The following is a 22,119-nucleotide window of genomic DNA, read 5'->3' as shown; positions in this document are numbered from 1 at the left end:
AAGTGTCAAGCATATAAAAGCTGCCGTTGACCGTCTCCCTGAATGTACAGCTCCCAGGGGCACGGCTGTGACTTCAAAGCTCACACCCACGAGCCAGCAGACACTACAGAGGACAAGCCGCCTGCACGGAGCTCAGAGCACCAGGGCACCTGCTCCTAGAACCTCTCCCTGGACAGACACAACATCCCCTGCAGATGGACAACAGGCTGTGAGCACAGACAGGCTTCTGGAGCTCCACGCCTGGGCCACGGCCATGGCCACGCAGGGCAGCGCCCCCCACACCCTCCCAGCCTTGGGTAAGAGACTTTCTCGCAGGTTCCCCTCCTGTCCTGTTCTTCCCTCCTGTTCCCCCTAGGCTCACATAAATAAGTTAAATCCTTCCTTTATCCCTTCTCCACTGACCCCTTTCTTCTTCAGCATCCCTGAAATAAGAGATCGACATGAGCCAGGGTGAGTTCATTACAGACAAACAAAGGCAGTGAGCATCATTGGCATAAGGCCCTGCCAACGTTTATTTGTATGACTTTTTTATTTTGAAATAGTTTAGGACTCACAAGACATGGCCTAAGACATCAGAGAGCTCACAAGACATCGGAGAGCTCCCTGATTCCCTTCGCCCAGCACCCCCCAGTAAGAATGTCTTACATAAGTGAAGTGCACTGTATGTACCAAGATGTATTTTTATTTCGGCAAAGCATTTAGCAATGTCTCTCCTGAAATGAACACCATGTGGCGGAATGAGGGCCGTATTTTATGGCAGGGTTGGGTGAATTTGTAGTGGGCTGGAAAATGATGCCAAGAGTATGTGAATGACTTGAAACCAGCACGGAAAACCGCCACACGTGGTGGGTCAGCCCGTGAGTTCCTCCTTCCCCACATCTTCGTCACGCTCTTTGGAAATAAGATACAATGGAGACAACGCTTTCATTAAAAGCCAGTACTGTCTCAATGAGTTATGACGAGGGACGAGAGTCAGAGAATCCATTCATTCATTCATTCACTCATCAAGACATGTATTTAATACCAGACTCCAGGCTAGCTGCTAAAGCACAGCTCTCTCAACGTTCCCTTTCGTTCCTGAGTGTGCAGACCAGGGAGGGAGACACGGGCAAGTCAACTGACAGTTACGGTCTAGCCTACAAAGAGCTATGGCCCCGGAGAGCCCAGCAAGGGGCTTCCTGGAGGAGGTGAGAACTGATGGGAGTCAGGCAGACAGGAAAACAAGAATGAGGAAAAGCAATCAACATCACTAACCAGAAAGTCGTTAGTACACTAGCCGGTATCGTGATACTTCCACATAATTAGAAAGTTTACCAGAAGAATATGAAAAAAAAAAAAAAAGATGTGATTGCTAGTGGCAAGAAAAATCATAGAATACTTAGCTATAAGCCTAGAAGGAAAAGTGCTGGGTTTTATATAAGAAAAACTATAAAACTTTAGTGAGGGTAATAAAGGCATATTTAAATCAATAAAGTGATATACCACATTCTGGATGAGAAATTTGAATATTTTAAAGATGGCAATCATTCCCAACTTAACTTATAGATTTAAAATTTTCCAAGGGGGTTAGTTTTAAAAACTTGAGAAAAAATTATTTTCATGCCTACCATGGAAATGAATGAGAGAACCTATAGAATTGTTTAAAAGACCAGTGAGGGAAGATTGGTCTTTGTCACAACGCTGTGATACTGTATTATTGTTGTTAGCATTATGATCATCCCCATTCTAATGATAAAGCTAAAAATGAAGTCACGTGCCCCTAAAGTCACAACATGGGGCGAGGCGGGAGCAGTTTCCACCATCCCCCGCCCACCCGCCCCGGTCTTCTCACCTCAAACCCTGTAACCTTTTCACTGGGTCATGCAATGAGAAACGTGCTCTGAACTTTGAGAGAGCCCGCTATTTGGATGTCCAAGGAATTTGGAGGTTTCTTTCTTAAAATTAGTAGTTAGGAAAATAAAGTTCACTTTGGTCCATTTATTCCAGTTCAAGGTAGAGCTTAGGTCCCTGAGTTACCTGTTTTATGCATGCACATTGCATTTGCCCTCTGATAACTTTTCAGTGTTTTGGTAATTTTATATCAGAATCAAAACGGTCAAGAATATAAGTGGCCTGTTACTGTCCCATGTGCAGCTACCGGGAAGGTAGCCAGGACCCCATGGGTGACAACCAGCAGTCAGGCGTGGACTCCCACACTACCCATGCCCTGGGCACCTGCAGGACCTCCCTGGGAAACACTGGCCTCCACACCATCATCTCCTTCAAAGGCCACCACCACGAGGAGCCTGTCCAGGCCTCCAGCTAGGACAGCGGCCACACACAGCAGCTCCTCCCAGGGCCACCCAACCTCAGGTAAGAGAGGATGCTCGCTCCCACCTCCCCCATTTCTAAACTAAATTTAGCACTGTCTGTCTTTAAAACATTTTCTAAGTTTTTGAAATATAATGCACAGAAAAGTAATAAAACCTAAGTTAGCATCATAATTAATAACCATAAAGTGAACTCTCTCTTCCTTTTCTTTACTCCAACCCTTTTCTTCCCACCTTGAATGAATGAATGAAAGAATGAGTGAATGAAAACTCCCTCTTTGCAGGAATCTTCCACACCCGTTCTCTTTTATGTGCCCAATTTAGAAATTTCCGATTTCTTTTTCTTAATATATTTTTTAAAGATTTTATTTACTTTTTAGAGAGAGAGACAGACAGAGAGCATGAGCAGGGGGAGGGCAGAGGGAGGAGCAGGCTCCCCAGTGAGTATGGAGTCTGACGCGGGGCTCCATCCCAGGACCCTGGGATTAGGACCTGAGCTGAAGGCAGATGCTTAACTGAGTCCCCCAGGCACCCTAGAAATTTCCAATTTCTTCTTTTCCCTTTTTCACTGTCCATGAAAGAAGTGACCACTGGGAGCTAATACTGTTTCCTCCAGACTGCCTTTTTGGTGTAGTATTACTATGTATTAATGTTATTACGTTAATTACATATACACGAAGTATATGCAATGTAATGTAGCATTCTTGTTAATTACATACAAAAATGATATGTGCATTAATATGTAATCATGTACTATCAGGAAAGCCTGAGTTATAAAAAACAAGGAAAAAATTGTCAAACATGATCCCAATTCTGTTTCTATGTATATTTACATGTGTATAATAAACATACACAGAAAACAGAAAGTAAAACGAAGTAAGACTGAAAAGAGGTTCACAACATATTAACCTTGACTACATCTGGGAAGTAGATATGATTTTATTTTTCTTCACTCCACTGTCATGAATTTTCCATATTTTCTACGCATATAATCAAACAAAAAAGTTTTATTGCATTTGTTTTTAAAATCACTTCCTCCAGTACCTGCAGCTGGAGGCCCTTCTTCCAAGCTCACCAGAGTCGGTAGATCATAAGACTGCTTATTGTCCATTAACTTGACCTTCCTCCCTCTGGGCCATGCTCTTCTCAAGGGCCTGAGTCTTTAGTCTCCTGTTCCAGGAAACATAGCAGGCTTTCAGGAAACGTTTGCTGAACCACCTAAATTTCTTAAGAAATAGAGGGTATAAATGCAAAGTCTTAACTTTAGGCTCAAAATCAATTCACCAATAGATCTGGGAATGCAATTTTGACAGCTGTAATCAGGGAACGACCTCACATGATTGCATAGGAGAAATAAGAGCTAACACATTTGGGTTTGGCTAACAGGACCTCAGCAGACAGCACAGCCCTGAGGCTATGCGCTGTGGTCTTTCTTCCAGACACAGCAGGGTTGAAATCCTGACTCACCAATGCGGTCTGTCCTTAGGCAGTTCTCATTCTCTCTCTTTTTTTTTTTTTTACTTTTTCAAAACCCAGTTTTTTATTTATTTTGTTTTGTTTTGTTTTGTTTTCTATTATATGTTAATCACCATACATTACATCATTAGTTTTTGATGTAGTGTTCCATGGTTCATTGTTTGCGTATAACACCCAGTGCTCCATGCAGAATGTGCCCTCCTCAATACCCACCACCAGGCTAACCCATCCTCCCACCCCCCTCCCCTCTAGAACCCTCAGTTTGTTTCTCAGAGTCCATAGTTTCTCATGGTTCGTCTCCCCCTCCGATTCCCCACCTTCATTCTTCCCCTCCTGCTATCTTCTTCTTTTTTTTTTTTTTTAACATATAATGTATAATTTGTTTCAGAGGTACAGGTCTGTGATTCAACAGTCTTACACAATTCACAGCGCTCACCATAGCACATACCCTCCCCAGTGTCTATCACCAGGCCACCCCATCCTTCCCACCCCTACCCCCACTTAGCAACCCTCAGTTTGTTTCCTGAGATTAAGAATTCCTCATATCAGTGAGGTCATATGATACATGTCTTTCTCTGATTGACTTATTTCGCTCAGCATAACACCCTCCAGTTCCATCCACGTCATTGCAAATGGCAAGATTTCATTCCTTTTGATGGCTGCATAATATTCCATTGAATATATATACCACATCTTCTTTATCCATTCATCTGTCGATGGACATCTTGGCTCTTTCCACAGTTTGGCTATTGTGGACATTGCTGCTATAAACATCAGTGTGCACGTATCCCTTCGGATCCCTACATTTGTATCTTTGGGGTAAATACCCAGTAGTGCAATTGCTGGTTCATATGGTAGCTCTATTTTCAACTTTCTGAGGAACCTCCATACTGTTTTCCAGGCAGTTCTCTTGATCTCTCTGAGTCCTGGCTTTTTCATCTTCAAAAATAGGGCAGGGGATACCTACTCTCAGAGTGGCTGTGAGGATTGAATCAGGTGGCTTCGATAAGGTGTTCAGCTCAGCACCTAGCACCTGGGAAACACTCAGCCCATGGCAACGCCTACCAACCCGTCCCACTGCGCCCACAGTGCAGCATGCTGGCCAGCTCCCAGAGACGCGCTTCGCAAGGGCAGGGCAAGCAGGACACTACCCGAGGCGAGCATGTGTCTGCTTTCGCCCTAGGTCCCTTTCCGCTCTAAGCATCTGTCATTATGCAGTCATTTAGTTAAACTGTAAATAGCAACCACAGACAAGTAAACTCTGTGTTTCGGTTGTGGTTAAAGCTGCTCAGTTTCTAGAACGACATAGAAACACACCCAGGTAGCAAGCATCAGCTGACACCTTCTGTGTACAGGAGGCTTAAGTCCTGTGCCCGAAGAGGAATCCCAAAAAGATGTCGATCCCCTCCCCGCCCCGAAGAAAATGGCAAGATTGCCCTGCAGAGGGATCCTGACCACAGTCGTCTTACATGAGTGATGCTGTCCAGCTCGGGTGTGAACGCAGTGGTCGCTTGGAGCAGAAGCGGGGTCTAATGTGATGCTGCCACACACGTGGCCCTAGCAGGGGAGCATAAGTAACAAGCAGCCGGCTTCCTCCTCCACCTCACCCCTCCACGTCATCCCCAAGAGTCCAGCCATCCAGCCATAGCAAACACCTACCTTGCACTTGTCTGGGGCTTTGCTTATGCTCCTTGCTCTGCCTGGAAGGCCCGTTCTCCTCGCTAACCGCTGTGTTTCTTGTGTCTCAGAGAAGATGTCATCTGTCCCCAGCCTCCATCCTTTGCTCACGTGCAGGTCAGCCTCACCTCTTTTCTCCCACTTCACCACACAAGTGAAACGACCTGTCACATCTCCCTCTCCCTCACCCCCTATAAGGAGGCTGCTTTGCTAGTTTTGCCAGGGGCCAGGAGCCTGACAGCAAAGGATCATGTCCTGAAGGGGTCCTTAAACCAGGACTTTATGAACGTGATCAAAAGAATTGCTGAGATGAGCCCATGTTCTATCATGAAGATGACAATTTATAAGGGTGAGAATGGAGTGAGTGTGTGCACTGACTCAGATGAGTGAAAAGCATCGTTTTCTTCACCTAGGAGCAGCCATGCTCTCACCCTGCCCACGACACGCCAAGCCTCTCCCATGCATTTCATCATTTCATGCTAGTGTTAGCTGGTTTCCAGCTGCATCTGACACAATGCATCACAGCTACCCCTGGGACTTGCCCATTTCCTACACTACCCTGGATGAGCCTCCACTGCAGGTTCTATCTCTTACTCAGTTCTGCATCCTCATCTCCCTGCCGGGTACCTGGCTTAATAACCACCAATGGTTGACTAGGGCAGGACTGGTGGCGTGGGGCTTCTTCTCCCCATCGGGCACCCCAAGACAAAACCCAGGCTCACCCCTCCCTCACTTGATCCCAGGAACTTCCACCCATGGCACACAGACCCCGAGTCCAACCAAGGCACCGGCCCCGAAATATCCACAGACAGGTAAGACCATGCAGCTGGGAAGAGAAACCTGATACCACATTGATTTGGGGTTGGGGCTCGGTGGGGGACAGGGGTACCAGTAGGCTGACTAAGCTGGGCATTGTACTTCATTGGTTCAAGCAGGAAAAGAGGTAGGAGAACTAGTTTACAAGGCTTGCTGGGTTGTTAAATTTGCATAAAGCTCTCCCTCTTTCTTGGCTACAATTCCCTATAGATTTTTAGAACGCTTTATCCTTAAGATGCTCTTATTCCTTAGTCATGTGTATCACCCAAGACCCGTTCGTGCTGATTGTTGCATGGCCATTCTTGCCCCTTGCAGGTGACCTTCCTGCGGCATGGCCATTTACCCCTGCAGAAGAGCCAGCCCTGGTCCCAGGACCCCACCAAGTCTCAAGTACGTACCGGCAGCCTGCTAATCTGTTGCTCCTGTTTGTTTGGAATGAGGTTGTGTCATTCAATAAAAAGAGTTTTGTTTGATAAATACAGATTCAGACTGCTGGGATTAAATCCTAGCTCTACCATTTACCGGGGAGGGGGTCTCCGGCACTTGGCTTTGGGAATTCAGCTTCCTCGACCGGGAAGCAAGAATAATAACAATTATTGTGGGCACTAAAACTGTCTTTATTCCCCACGGCCTTGTATTGAGTAAGATAACGTGTGTGGAAGTGATTTGGAACTACAGAGCTCCACATAACAATTCAATCAACTTTTATCAAGTGAACACCTATTGAGCAAGGCACTGTGAGCTTTGCAAACAGAGGCTGTTTCTTTTCATGAGCCTGATGTCAGCAAAGGCAGCAGAAGGAGGAACGGATGACTCCAAAATTCAACCCCCATTCGCTGGGTGCAGTTTACTTTTGTTGCATTTTATTTATTATTTTTAAAGATTGTATTTATTTATCTGAAAGAGAAAGAGAGCACACATGCGCATGAGCCGGGGAGAGGGGTGGAGGGAGAGGGAGAAGCAGACTCCCCGCCAAGCAGGGAGCCCATTGCAGGGCTTGATCCCAGGACCCCGGGATCACGACCTGAGCCGGAGGCAGACGCTTAACCGACTGAGCCACCCAGGCGCCCCTACTTCTGTTGCATTTTAAAGGACACCCTGCCTTCCCCACCACTGACACTTAATTTCTATGGAATTCTAGAGGAAACCATGTCCTGGGTTTATGGCTGGGTTTTCGAGACTCCTCACAGAGGCTCAGCGCTTCAGTTTCTGGAGTTCATGCTACATTTTTCTTCTTTTCTGTTCCAGAAGACAGAAATTGATACAAAATGAGTCCTTCAAAGCTGGTTGAATCCTCAGGCCCCTCCCACTCCTGGATGCCTTTCTATGCTCATTTCCTGAATGTTCCTGGACTATCCAGGCATATGTCAGCAGGGCATAATTAAATTCCTGGAGACTACACAGTCTCTTTTTTCATACACTGAAGATCTGCCTCAGCCCCACTCCCAACCTGCAGTGAATGGGCCTTTCAGACACAAAGCCATGATTATACTGCTGAAAGAAATTATAGCCATTTTTCCCCCAGAGGTTCTAAAGAAACACACTGGTGGTACACATGGGGGCAGTTGTCAGACTGAGTTTTAGAAAACAAGTTGACTGTATAACTATCTGTATCTATATCTACTTATATAGCTCTATCTATTATCTATTTATCTCTCTCTCTCTCTTCTGTCCATCCATCCATCCATCCGATGAGAAATATAAGTGTAAAATAAAGGGGTTTTGAGGACTTCTGGCAAATGATTCTTCCCATTCACAAAAAAAAAAAAAAAAAAATCCTGCCACAAAGTCCTTTGAGACTGATTCACTCACCCACTCAGTGAATATTTATTGAGCTCCTACTGTTTCCCAGGCACTGTGCTAAGCCTATTTTTACTCTTTCTTTGCAATAATTCTGCAAGGTAATGTAATGTTATCTTCATTAAGCCATTTCAGTGAGCACATTTAAAAAGTAACTAAATTTTGAACCTAAATTTGTCTAATTCCGAAGCCTGTGCTCATTCCACCCTTCATGTTATCTCTCCCAAGATTCTCCATTTGTACAAAATAATTGCAATTTGAGGAAGAAATTGGTAAGGTTCTTAAGAGAAAAAGAGGTGAGGGCTCCTGGGTGGCTCAGTCGTTAAGCGTCTGCCTTCGGCTCAGGTCATGGTCCCAGGGTCCTGGGATCGAGTCCCGCATTGGGCTCCCTGCTCAGCAGGAAGCCTGCTTCTCCCTCTCCCACTCCCCCTGCTTGTGTTCCCTCTCTCGCTGTCTCTCTCTGTCAAATAAATAAATAAAATCTTTAAAAAAAAAAAAAAAGAGAAAAAGAGGTGAATGCTATGTGCAGCCAGAGAGGAAGAGACTAGCTCCATCTGGAGGGATTGTTCAAGAGGTTTTCATCAATTAAGAAAGTGGCATCTGAACAGGGTTGTCTCTAAATATGCATCTCAGGCAGAGGCACAGCTTATGCAAAGGCACTGAGGCAGGAAAGGATGGATGTTTCCCAGGGCCTGAGAAACTCCTTGTGGCAGGAATTCTGGTGCTACAGGAAAGACTGATGAGGAACAAGGGGGCATAGGCTGGCAAGGTGGGGTGGGGGGTGGATCCCCAGGGCCATGGAAGGAGGTGTGGACCTCTTCTAAGACAAGTGGGAGTGACATGGCCAGATTTGTGGTGCAGAAAACTTTCTCTGGCTGCAGAGTGGAGACCAAAGAGGGGAAGATAGGAGTAGGAATACTGGCAAGGAGACTGTTGTACTAACCAGAGCCAGAGATGATGGGGGCTAGAACTAGGAGTTAGCTGTGTGAGACTTGACTCAATAGGGACACTTGAGTGGTGTTCAGGAATCAAGAAAGGTGATGGTGGTGGAGTGATCACCAGGAGGTAACCAAACATCCTGCCCAAGTTTGAACAACTGAGCAACAAAGTGCCATTTCCTGAGATGGAGAAGCATGGGAGAGGTTGGGAAGGGGAAAGGGGCATGGAAATCAAGCCTCAGGAATGGTAAGGATGTTCCAGTATAAAACATGCTAGTATGAGCTGCAGACTCAGGTCTTGCCAGAGTCACTGCCTACTGTATAACTGATCAAACTACAGAATCACTCAGACCCCCAGTATCCTCTTCTATAAAATAGATATCTACATTACATGATTTTATGAGAATTAAATGAAGTCATGTACGTAAAAAACTTAGAAAAGTACCTGATAAGTAGCAGGTGTAATAAATGTTAAAGTAAAAAGTCATAGCATATTTATAAAAATTGACAAATATTCCGGAGGGTTTACTATTCAAAATACATTTCCTTCCTACATTGTTTTTTACTAAACCTTTCTCTAACATTATGAGCCCTCTCTTCACTTTAATAAATTTATAACTGATAGATGAATGGACAAAGAAGATGTAGTATATATATACAATGAAATATTACTCAGTCATCGAAAAGAATGAGGTCTTGCCATTTGCAACGATGTGGACAGAGCTAGAGAGTATAATGCTGAGCAAAATAAGTCAGTCCGAAAAAGACAAATACCATATGATTTCACTCATATGTGGAATTTAAGAAACAAAACAAACAAAGGGGGAAAAAAAGAGACAAACCAAAAAACATACTCCTAACTATAGAGAATAAGCTGTTGGTTGCCAGAAGGGAGGTGGGTGGGGGCACGGATGAAACAGGTGATGGAGATGAAGAGTGTACTTGTGTTGATGAGCACTGGGTGATGTACAGAAGTGCTGAATCCCTACATGGTACACCTGAAACTAATGTCACACTGTACGTTAACTACACTGGAATTAAAAATTTTAAAAATAATAATAACAAATATAAAAATAAATAAGTAAATCTAAAACTGCTAAATTATAATTTTCAAAAAGGTAAGAACATGACTCATAAAAATATGGAATGAACACATGCCAGAGATTCTATTTAAGCATTAATTAATGAATTAGTTAAGATCGGCTCAATGGAGAGTTTGAGGAACAGGGATTTTTATAGTTAGTCCTAGGAATTTGGAAATGGATTTGCTAACTGATATCCTACAGCAAAAAAATTCTTTTTTTTTTCCCACTAGACAAAAACCAATTGCACCTTTACCAGACAAAATTCATTTACATTGCTTACGGACAAGAATTACTTGCATTGCTCTCAGACAAGAGTCATTTACACTGCTATCAGTTAACCTCTTCAGAGTTGCAAAATCACCTACTCAATCAATCAATCAAAGATACACACTGTTATATAACCAGAAAATCCCCCAAGTGTTGGCTAGACAATACCCAGAACTTATTTCCAGGTTTTAGATCATTTTTATTGGTAGTAACTAGTGATTCTTTGTTGGAAGATCATTATCAACATCCTAATATAATCTTCAAATCACTAGAAGTTGCGCTCTGTAAGAGGAAGCCTCTTTTCCTTTTTTTTTAAAGATTTATTTATTTGAGAGAGAGAGAGAGAGAACAGGGGGAGCGGTAGAGGGAGAAATCCCAAGCAGATTCCCCACTGAACGGGGGTGGGGGCTCAATCTGAGGACCCCGAGATCATGACCTAAGCTGAAATCAAGAGTCCGCCGCTTAACTGACTGAGCTGCCCAGGCGCTCTGCCTCTTTTCCTCGTGTCTATGAGTTGTTGTATCTCTTGTGTCCGTGAGTGCCCAGCATGTAGTGAATGCTCAATACATTTTGTTGAGGTGGGGCAGAGGGAGGCAGAGGGAGAGGGAGAGAGAGAATCCCAAGGAGGCTCCACACTGAGCAGGGCTTGATCCCAGACCCTGAGATCATGACCTGAATGAAATCAAGTCAAACGTTCAACCAATGGAGCCACCCAGGTGTCCTGTTCAATACATTTTTAAATAAATCAGTAATAATAGCTATTATTTATTATTTATTCCATAGCAGGAACTTTGCTTTGTATACATTGTCTCCTTTAATCCTCCCAGTGATTGTCAGGCAACACACACCCATCCACTTATACAGTCTGCATGCATGTACATACATATGTCTGCATACCCATGCAAAACGCACATATCCATGCATGCACACACTCACACATATGCATGCACATATATGTCCACACGCACACGCATGCACACACACACGCACACACACACACCCTCCATACCATCCAATTATTCTCCATTTCCCTATCAGCAAACCATCCCCTTGCATGATGATGAGTCCCCACATACTCTACCTCTTCCCCTGGAAATGCCTCCACCTGATCCACTTCTGTTTAATGTTTTAGATCCTTTTTTAATATTTGCTCTTGGTGAAACCATCTCTGATTTCCTCTGGGAACTGGACCCCACCTTTCTCCACCTGTCTCTCAGACTCTCACAGCAGCTTTCTTGGGCACTGATGAAACAACGCTGTCTACCTGTCAGTCTCAGAGCCACCTGAGATCAGGGGCAAGACTCTATTCACCAAGCACAGTACCTAACAGCGGGAAGATGCTTGCTAAATCCTTGTTGATGTCAGTGGTCTGGGATTGCATCTTCCAGGGTGTCCTCAGCTGATCCTCGAAGAGGGGGCCATCACCACCACTCCCCTCACCCTGGCCATCCAGAAGATCAACCCTTGCCTGATGGAGCTGTGCCGCTTTTTTCAGCAATGCCTCTGCATGAGCCGGAAGAGAGAGGCCAGGACGGAGGCCATGAGGTAACCGGAACCAGGTGTCCCTTCCCACAGTCTGTATTTCGGGGCTGCCTCAAGGAAGAGACTCTCCGGTGGGTCTTCTACTAGACCATCACCTCCTTGAGAGCCAGGATAGAACCTCATTCATCTCTGGGTCCCCAGAAACCAGTGCAGGGCCTGACACAGCAAGTGCGGCTGAGTCTAGTGGAGGTGAGCTGAGTTGATGTGAACTGAGCCGAGCTGAGTCATACCTGTGGAGTGATCACACAGGACTTCCGGTGGTCCTGGAGCCCTCTTAGCCTCCGCCTGGTGAGATTTGCCAGAAGAGAATAATCAGAGGACATGTCCATCTAAATTCCAGCTTTTTCTAAATCCCTAGCAGTCATCTGCTGGCCAAATGAGAAGATTGTAAAACGAAATTTAGAAGGCAGACCCCACTTCATATTAGAAGTTCTAGACTTGGACGTTTTCCTGCCCTCGAGCATAGACATTCTACCCTTTCTTCTGGGGTTTAGTCTTGGCTATAAACCCAGAACCAAACAAACATAGATGACCACTTCTGCTCCAGTGGTCTGGGGCCACTCTCCCAGATCTTTAATGTTCCTTTCCAAGTCCTCTCATGACCCTTCAGCTTCTTAAACCTCCAACATCCACTCTCTCTGAGTCCCCAGTCCAGGTTTGCAGCCTCTTTCCATTACATCCTTATCTTGTATCCCTCAATCAATGTGAATGTTTCCTCCACCCAGAGAGGGAAATGAGCAAGATCCATAGACCCGAGGTGTGAGCAAGAGATGTGGATGCATTTCCCCATCACCAAATCTCATCCTAAAGAAGAGAAAACTTTTGCAACTATGTTTTCTTACAGGATCAGCCCACTATCAGACCTTCCCCCAGCAGCTCTTCAAATCAACAATGAGTTGAGTCCTAGCCACTTGCTATGCACTTTGCTGAACCACAGGAATTAAGAGGTGAATCAGGCATAGACCCAGAAACTGAGGATTTCAAAGTTGGGTGGAAGAAATGGTCATAAACCCAAATTAAAATATGACTAGTAAGGGACAGAACCAAGTCGTACCCAGAGGCAGGACCTATTCCTAGCATCCCTTTGGAGAAAAATCACATTTAAAAAGTCTATACTGCAAATACCGCAGAGAAGAGTTTTAAGTTAAAATTTAGAGAAATGAAGCATCTAGGAACCTGAGCTTATCCCTTCCTTTTCCCTGTATGTTCACTTAATAGTGCACTGTTCTATGATCTCATACTAAACATTGAGTACAGGCTAAGAATAACAGAGTGGGAGACTGGCTTTACTCAGTGTGTGTGTTGAATAACACAGCCCCTGTGATCAAAAAATCATTCTTGAGTGGGGAAGCTGGCCACGTAAAGAGAAATTACAAAACAGTATGACGAGCATTGTAGCAGATCCCAATATGCACCGTGGGGCCCCAGGGCAACTAATAGGGCTTGATGGAGGAATAGAAGCTTCCTGGGCAGGAAATGGGAGAGGCCACTCCAGGCAAAACGAATAGCAAGTGCAAACATGGACAGCGAGAGGCAGCCCGGAACATCATAGATCCACTGAGATAGGCAATGTGGCTGCAGAAAAGGCAGAGGTCCCTTTTCAGGAAGGCCTTGCTCCTTCAAGCATCTGGCGAGCGCTTGCAAACAGGTCTGGACTTTTCCCCTAGAGCCCCAGCAGCTCCTCCCAGCTGTGCATTTCCTCCTTCATTCAGAACAGATTGAACCCATTCCCCAGGGTCGTTTGATATCCTGTCTGTTTTGGAAACTTTCTAAGCAGTTGGTTTGTGGTTGTTAGAAGAACATCTTGCCAAGCTTGCACACTTAAGGCTAGCTGAGGGGAGATTAGGGATTAGGTCACAGAACTGGGCTCTCAAGGCTAGTAGGTAGCCTAGTGTACTATATGGGGGATAGGGTGAAACCAAGCCGACTGGGTTTAAATTTAGGCTCTGGACTTACAAGCTCTGTAGGCTAGTCGTGTAACGTCTCTGAGCCTCAGTTTGTTCTTCTGCAAAATGGGTATAGCCCTATTAGAATGGCAGTGCGTCCTGGCGTGAAGTGGATTACCTGGGGAAATAGCTACACTCTCTCCTGAGAGCAGTGAGTCCTCAGGCAAATCAGTCCATCTCTGTGCCCTGGTTTCCTTAAAGTCACAGCATCCTGGAAATGGAGGGTGACGGAGCCTGGGGAATCTTTACAGCCAGCTTTACTCGAGCAGTTAGTTGCTCCCCGGGGTGTGCTAGAATCACAGAGTGGTGGAGATGGGAGAGAAATGGGAAGATGTTTAGCCGGACCTCCTCATGTATCCGGCGAGGGAGGGACAGGGCGGTGAATCCCTGGAGTCCACAGGGAGCCCGTGGTACAGCCTGCACAGAAAGCTCTTCTTCCTAATAATGTGCTCGGTGCTCTCTCACTAAAGCCCTTCAAAGCCATCCCCGCAGCCCCAGCCAAGAGCAGGATATTATTTTGCAAGCATTTTCTGTCTTGTTAACTGTAAGAGCCCCGCGTTCTTAGCCTACCTCACGTGAAAAACAAATAATCGGACATCATTATTTGCCGAGCACCTGTTACAAGCCTGGCCCTGTTCGGGAACTTGGCGCATGTTAGCTCCCTTAGTCCTGGTGATAACCTGTGAGGGTAGATTCTAGCATTGCCTTTCAACTGCCTATGAAAAATCTAAGGCCCAGAGAAGTGAGCGCTCAGCCTGAAGTCACACATCCTAGTGAGGAATGAGGCCAGGACTAAAAATATATCTTTCTCACTCCAAAGTCTAAGCCTCTCCCCGCTCAGCCTCATCCTCTGCCTCTCCTCCCACACCCTGTAAAGTTGGAGAGGGGGTCCTTGCTGTGAGTAGTTGGCCGTGATGACTTTTTCAATGATGGTTGTCTTCCATTAGCCACAAGGCATGATGATTGCTTTCCACTCTAATTGGAATCTTTAGGTACTGTCTTGAATACTATTCCTGGTTTCTGAAGAATGCAACATACCTCTGTCAGAGGGTGAAAAGGGTGCCCCACTCCCACAGTAAGTATACACTTGACCATGTTGTAACTTGACAATAAATGCCTTCTATGAAAGGTTTCTAGAACTCACTGATTGTCCTGCCGTCATTGGGGGCCAGTAAGAGTAGGTGCAGCTCATGTAGTCCTCGTTAATTCTAGACAAAAAGAGTGGAGGGTATTTCTGATCACTCTTCACCTAACAGTTCAATGTTTGCAGTTGGGTATAGGAAAAAAGAAAAAAAAAAAAGAAAAGCAGGAGTCAGCCCAACCAAGCCCTTTTGATCTTGGGCAAGTTTCTTATCCACCTGGACTCCCACATAAGCTAAAAATACAAATGAACAAAGAAAAATCAAAGAGAAACACTTAAATTCCTGACCAAAGCAAAATGAGTACAAATAATCCAACAAAAAGCTTGTTCTTGTTTTTTGTTTTTTTTTTTTTTAAGGCTTTATTTTTAAGTCATCTCTATACCCAACGTGAGGCTCAAACTCACAACCCGAGTCATATGCTCGACCGACTGAGCCAGCCAGGTGCCCCCGAATAATGCAAGATAAAGAAGGCATCATGAGGTGCTAGCAGTAGGGAATATGGTACCCTCTTCTGGTCCTGATGGCATCAAAGCCTCATTTACTAGCAGAGAGGCCAGACGTGAACTTTGTTTTCTCTCCCACTCCTGCAGACTAAAGTGGCCGATCTGGCCTAGCTAGTCCCCAAGCTAATGCTCTGGCCGTCTACCTGGACTATCCAGTCAAAGGACTCTGACCTTCTAAAAATCATGGAGCTACATGGAACTTACATTACTTTCATTCTGCAGCACAAAGCCCAAGCATTTGGAGGTGGAGGCGTGGGGGGCTCAGCAGTCAAAGACAGAAATCCCTTTGCCTGGCATGGGCAGAGGGAGCAGGGAATTTTACAAGCTACTTATGCTTAAATAGCTCTTCTTTTGTCCTTGGCACATTAAAATCTCCACGCAGACAACATATTACATCTCCTGAACAACATATTCATGAGGTTAGATTAGCTTTCTGCAAACTGGGGCGATCAGGTAGATAGAATTGGGTATCGGGAAACCATCACTGGGCAGTGAGTACAGAGCTGAAGGCTGTTCTCCTCTTGACTGGGTTGCTAACCAGGGGGGTTCTTGCCCACATCCTTCCTCCTCTCTGACATGGACTCCTGAGTCCCCTGTCCACTGCCCTGCCCTACCCTTGCCCTCCGGAGGAGCCTGGGCCATCGCTGATGCTGCCTGAGTTTATTCCCTGTAGCATTTCCTTCTTTCTCACTACCTTGAATTCCTTCTTCTTTTTTCCTTCCAGCCTTAAAACAAAAATGCCTCGAGAATATCTGCCAGTCAGTGTGAGGCCTTGAGAAAGCGATGGGATCTAAGGATACATTAGACGACATCTCTTCACCCTGGCCCCTGGCCCCAGTGGTCTGTCCTTGCAGATTTCACCAGGCACCAGCCAGATCATCAATCAACCGAAAGAGGTTCTTTTTGGAAGTCACATTTCTTTCTTTCCTGTGAATCCTGGGAAGGTGGAAGACCAAGTGTTAGAGGCTGCATCGAAACCTAAATTCGTGTTCAAGGAACCCCCATGATGCTTGCAGCAATCCTGAGACTGGAGAGATGGGCTGAGGGGTGTCATACTAGCAGGAACAAACTAGTGCAGGCTCCGAGACTCTGACACAGTACCCAAAGTGACTTAAACTTGGTATTTTAGGAAGACAGCAAGATAAATAAGGAAAAGTGAAACCATACTGTGGAGAGATTCACATATGATTTCTCTATACCATTAACTCACACTCAGTTATGTACAACTAATCAGACTTGTGGATTATAGGATCCAGATAATCTCCCAAGCCCCCTAAGTAGGAGGTGATGGGAACCTTCCCTCAGAAGAAACATAGAGAGTTTGTGGGTTTTTTGTTGTTGATGTCTTGTCTTGATTCCTCCTCTGTGGGTCCCACTGTATTTGGGGGTCTCCAAGAGCATTCTCGGGTTCAGTGATTCGCTAATCGGACTCATGGAGCTCTGAACAGCTGTTATACTCACATTTACTGCTTATTACAGCAAAAGGACAGAGATTAAGGTCAGCAAGGATAAAAGGGGCAGAGGGCAGGGCACCACCTCTGTCTGTCCTCTACAGTGAAGCTTCAGGGGCAGCACTGAATTCTTCCAGCAATGTCACGTGACAACACATATGGAGTATCGGCAACCAGGAAGGCTCGTCTGAGCCATGGAGGCCAGGGTTTTGACTGGGGACCAGCATGTAGGCGTGAAGTGCCCACATAGCTGATCTCAGTTACTCAGTCTCCAGGCTCTCCAGAGGTCAAGGCGACATGGCGTCCCAAGGCCCCCACTATAAACCACACTGTTAGCTTAGACTCTAAGTCTGGTGTGGCCCAAAGCCCCAGGTGGACAGACACTTGTCAAGCAGGAGATTCCAAGGGTTCAGAGGTTAGCCCCCGGGTGCTGTTCAAGGGTTAGACTTTTCTTTGGCAGATGCAGGGTTCAAACACCCTAGACCTGCTGAGTCAACCCTTTCCTGCGCACCCCCAGGCGAAGGTGTCCCCATTATCGGTTCAGGTCCCTTTTAACTTTGTCCAAGTCTGGGGCTGCCCCAACACCCCTGTGAATGCCAACTCTCCCTGCAGAGCGTTCCTGAGCCGGTCTGCTCTTTCCATGGCCCTCGGTGGACCCCCTAGTTCCTCACTGCTATGCCTGGAGCTCTGGCTCCACTTTCTCGCGTTAGTAGGCTGCCTGGCCATCAATCTCCCACCTTTGTGATCTATGCCCCTTGGTGAGAAAACTCACTTCCATTTACAGTCCAAGTCGAACCGATTTCCCCCCAATGGAAGACACTTGAGGGCTCTTGCTCTCACGCCCTGTGAACAACAAGGCTCTTGGAAAGATAGACCTTGAGCTTTGGAGAGAGAAGCGGCCCGACACTTCCCTCTCTGATCACACACAGATATATTTTTAATCTCCAGAACATTCCAGAGACCCTCAAAGTTATGCAAAGGTCAAGCTCATGAATACCTGTTGTCATGATTCTTGGGGGCCTGCAGCGGGCCCTCTAGTTTGCCAAGCTGAGGAGGACCCAGTAAATCCACTAGGACAAAGGGACCCATATCTGCTAGGAATCAAGAAAACAGCACCATTCATCAGGTGTGGGTTAATCTAACTAGACCTTCTCTAATGGATAACATTGATATTAATGAAGGATCTTGGGTGGGAAAAGATCCCAGAGGTTCCCCAAAGAGTAATTTATCATCAGGGAAGGTGGGACAAATGACTTGGTCCCAATACCCTGGCTGTTCACTTGTGGGGAAAGCCTTGGGGATAACGGCTGAGCATGGCTAACTTTGAAAAGGTCACGTGTGGAGGACCTCTGAGGCCCATGCAGGGATCTGACCTTGCAGCAAAGACAAAGGCTCAGAGGACCACACAGGACCAATTTTCTAGGGCCACACCATCTGTCACACCAGCAGCAGCAGTGGGAGGAAAACAGGACCCAAGAGCAAACTGACCAGAGCCTGGAGTTCACGGTCTGCTGGAGGTCAAGGGGAGGTTTGACCCCTCCTGAGCTGAATTCAGTCCCGACTTGGGGAGTGCCTAGGGCAATGAGGAGGCCTCAGGGGGTGCTGCCACTCCAGAGTTCTTGGTGATTTGTGCATATGTGGCCATCAGTGGTTCACTGACAAGGTAAAAAAAGATGGGGCAGTTACTGCATGCCTGCTGATGGAGGGGACTCTGCATTTACACCTGTAACATCACCAAACAGGACTCTCCCCAGAGGCAAAGACACAGGCGCATTCCTGTCTGTTTCATTCATGCTCAAAATACAAGCTAAACTGGAAGGAGCGAGGGAATCAGGGAGGCGGGGGGGGGAGGAAGGCAGGAATTTGGGCACCGAGCCATACAGCCTGTTGACCTAACAGTTTACAGATGAGGGGTCTTCCGTGCTGGTGGGTGAGGACCGGGGCGGCGTGGCCTCGCTCATCATCACCGCTCACGAGACACTGAGCAATAACTAATGATCTATAAACAAAAGCTTCAACGCACAGGGGCAATTAATTATTTGCAGAAGCCTGCTGGTGGATTCTGTAAAGGCTCAGCTCCCCCAGATTTAATCGTCGGATGAACCCCTGTGCTCCAGCAGGTGGGTGGTAGGTGAAGCACTTGGAGGGCTCGCAGCCGGCGAACCTTTCAGCCAGGGAGGAGCCCATCCCTGCGAGCGCGGACAAACGCCCCCACCTCGGCATCGGCTGTCCTGCTGAGGGTCGTGAGTATAGGATTAGCAGAGCAGCTAGGGGGTGCAGCTGCAGGGACGAGAGGACACAATCCCGTGAAAACACACATGGCACCTAATGGCGCTCAGTAGACGTTCGCTCTCCTTAAGATCTGGAAAGGAAACCTGAAATTCTGGAGGATCTAGGATCACCAGCCCCTCCACGCACCGCACCCGGCTCACCTTGTTCGCACAGTCCCAGTGGGGTCATCCCCACGAAATGCACACGGGAGCCAAGCCCGGGGAGCGACAGGTCAGCGTCCCACTGCTGAGTGGGCAGGGCTAGCACCTGATCCTCACGTGTCTGATTATCAAGCCCCTCTCACCTGACCCCACAGCTGGGGCAGGAAACCCCTAAAGGAAAGAGGCATCGAATTCCCAGGCCTGAGGCCAGGAACATATAAGAAGAATCACCCCAGAGATCCTCTTGCTGAAGAATTAACTAGAGCAGACAAAGCCAGCCCTTCTCCTTGTGGGAGAGCCCATGTGCCTTTCATCGGTCTTTCATCCCCCAGAGTTCCCCTGATGACCCCAAGACACAATCCCTGGGCCTCCAGGCCTTTGAGGTGAGGTGGGGGGTGGGGAACAGGGGAGCCATTGTTCTCTGATTAGAGCCTGGGTCTCCTCTGAGGCTCAAGATGGGCCTCTTAATATGGGGCCTCACCTGCTCCAAGTCATAGCATTATTATGCCCTCCTCCCCTCAGAGGCCTCCCACCTGCCAACCTGCACAAAAGGCAGTCCTCTCTGTGTGAGGAGGGGGAGGGAGGGTCATGTGACTAAGGGTCTTCCCTTGGGGTATAAAGGGCTCATTCACCATCTTGTTCAAAGCTGAGCATCGTTCATCCACCTGCTTCCAAGTGGGACCTTCACGGTAGGCACCCCCTTTCTCCTGATGGGTAGGGAGCCGAAGAGGGCAGGAGTGAGGGAAGGAGGGAGGGAGGGAGGGAAGGATGGAGGGATGAAGGAAGGAAGCTACGGATGGCAGAAGAGAGGGAGGGAGGAGGGTGCCTGAGGCCTGGGTGCTAGCTAGTCCGGGATGGACGTATGAGGAGATGCGATGCCAAAGGGACATCACCTGTTCAATGTACCTGGGGGAAAATCCACTACATCACATCAGTGAGGGTCCTGCAAACCTGTGTGAGCCGATGTCTCTCCCTAGGGCACCTCGTATGAAAATACAGTAATCATCAGTTAATGGGCCAGCCTTCCCGAGCACTTACTACATGCCAGGCACGGTGCCCCCTTTAACCCTCATGACACCATGATGAAGAACCATCATCTGGGCATTTTACTGCCCAGGAAAATGAGTTCCAAATAGCTTTGGTACCTGGCTCAGGGTACTCAGTACGTAAAAGGCCAAGCCCACCCCGGGCCCATCCGCTAGAAAGCCCTTTTGCTCTTAGGCACTTCCCACGCTGCCTCGCAGTCACTCGTCAGGAGACAGCTTGCCCAGCCAGGACCCCAGATAGTGCCTGCAGACCAAGGCAAGGTGCGGGGGCCCTCATTTCCTCAAGGACAGTCAGGCTTACTGTTAGCCCCGGAGGCCTCCTTGGGTCAGTTAAGAGGAGGTGGTCCTTCCTGCAGGTGGACACAGCCCGACAGCCAAGGGCACCTGGCGTGGTCCACAGACAGCTGCTGGATTTCAGCAGCGGCCGGTGCCCTCCCACCTGGAGACCCTAGTGTGCCTGCCCCGCTGGGCTTGTACCACCATTTCCGGCTGGCATACACACCTCCCTCTCGTGGCGCTCAGCTGGGGATTGTCAACTGCCGCGTCCCACCACACCCCAGCCAGGGGCTGGCCACTTGGAGGGGCCTCCCTAGCAAACGTTACCAAAAATCATGAGAGTTGAACAGTGAATGATGGCTAGGCTGCTTGTTGGGGGTTTAATGCTCAGGATGGCCATTTCGGGCGGGTACCATACGTGGCCCGAAGACCTACATCGGACCGGCCGGCTCAGTCTGAGCTCTGCGCCCGGGGCTGCCCTGGCCCTCCTGGACCTCTCTGAGCCTCAGTTCCCCGCACGGAAAGCGAGAGGTGTGCCAGTGAGAGTCCTGACGAGGCAGTCTAAGATGCGTGCTTAGTGGTGCACCCGACATAAAGAATGACCCTGTAAATGCAAGGCAGGGTTTAAAGGCAGAAAGTCCTAGAGTGTATAAATTACATTGCTTTTAAGTGTGGTAAAATATACATACCATAAAATTTACCCTTTGAACTATTTTTAAGTGGGCAGTTCCATAGCGTTAAGTATATTCATGTTGTGGTACCACCACCACCATCCATCTCCAAAACCTCTCGTCTTCCCAACTGAAGCTCTGTCCCCATTCAACAATGACCCCCATCCTCCCTCCCTGTAACCTACTTTAAACAAATACATCAGAGCTGAGTCACGACTTTGTCTGTAACAGGGTCACTTTTGCTCATTTGCCTTCTAAGAAATACATGCTTGAAAATCCAATCAACATATTTGCAATTCTGACAAGCGTCACCCTAGCGTCTTCTGGATGCGTCAGGACAGCCCGGGGGACTGCCTCCCTGAAATGAGTGTCCAGGAGCAAAAGAACAGCATCCACTGCATGAAACTGAGCACCCTCCTTCATTTCACCAGACAGAGGCTTCCGCTCAATCAGGGAATGGGGGCCTTTATTGTAACGGCTGGCCTTTCTGGAGCCTTTACTGCATGCTAGACTCAGTGGCTGTAATTGGGAATGTTTCCAAGCCGCTTCTCTCCATCACGCAGTGTGGTCAGTGCCCTGGGTGGAGGAGCTCATTCAGTCCTTACAACAGCCTCGGAAGCAGTACTGTTATAATGAGCTCTGGACATTTGGGAAGTGGGACACTCGGACCATAAATCGCCAGTCTCTAAGGCTCAGTGAACTCATTTGTAAAATGAGTTTGAACAAGATGGTTCCAGCGCTT

At 47.3% G+C, this 22,119-nt stretch overlaps 1 protein-coding gene across 1 annotated transcript in view; it reads left to right on the top strand.

Annotated features, from left to right (window-relative positions):
• HHLA1 (HERV-H LTR-associating 1) overlaps positions 1-16,269 on the top strand; it is a 33,400-nt gene extending 17,131 nt beyond the window's left edge. The window contains exons 10-15 of the mRNA XM_035012271.1: positions 51-296; positions 6,206-6,274; positions 6,594-6,668; positions 11,757-11,913; positions 14,849-14,931; positions 16,226-16,269. Of these exons, the coding sequence (XP_034868162.1) occupies positions 51-296; positions 6,206-6,274; positions 6,594-6,668; positions 11,757-11,913; positions 14,849-14,931; positions 16,226-16,269 (674 nt within the window). The remainder of the gene's footprint in view (positions 1-50; positions 297-6,205; positions 6,275-6,593; positions 6,669-11,756; positions 11,914-14,848; positions 14,932-16,225) is intronic.
• Positions 16,270-22,119: the final 5,850 nt, after the last annotated feature.

Source organism: Mirounga leonina, unplaced genomic scaffold (assembly GCF_011800145.1).
Source record: "Mirounga leonina isolate KUSES-001 unplaced genomic scaffold, KU_Mleo_1.0 Mir_165, whole genome shotgun sequence".
Lineage (NCBI taxonomy): Eukaryota > Metazoa > Chordata > Mammalia > Carnivora > Phocidae > Mirounga > Mirounga leonina.
The sequence above is the reverse complement of the archived record's forward strand: the minus strand, read 5'-3'. Positions and strand labels throughout refer to the sequence as shown.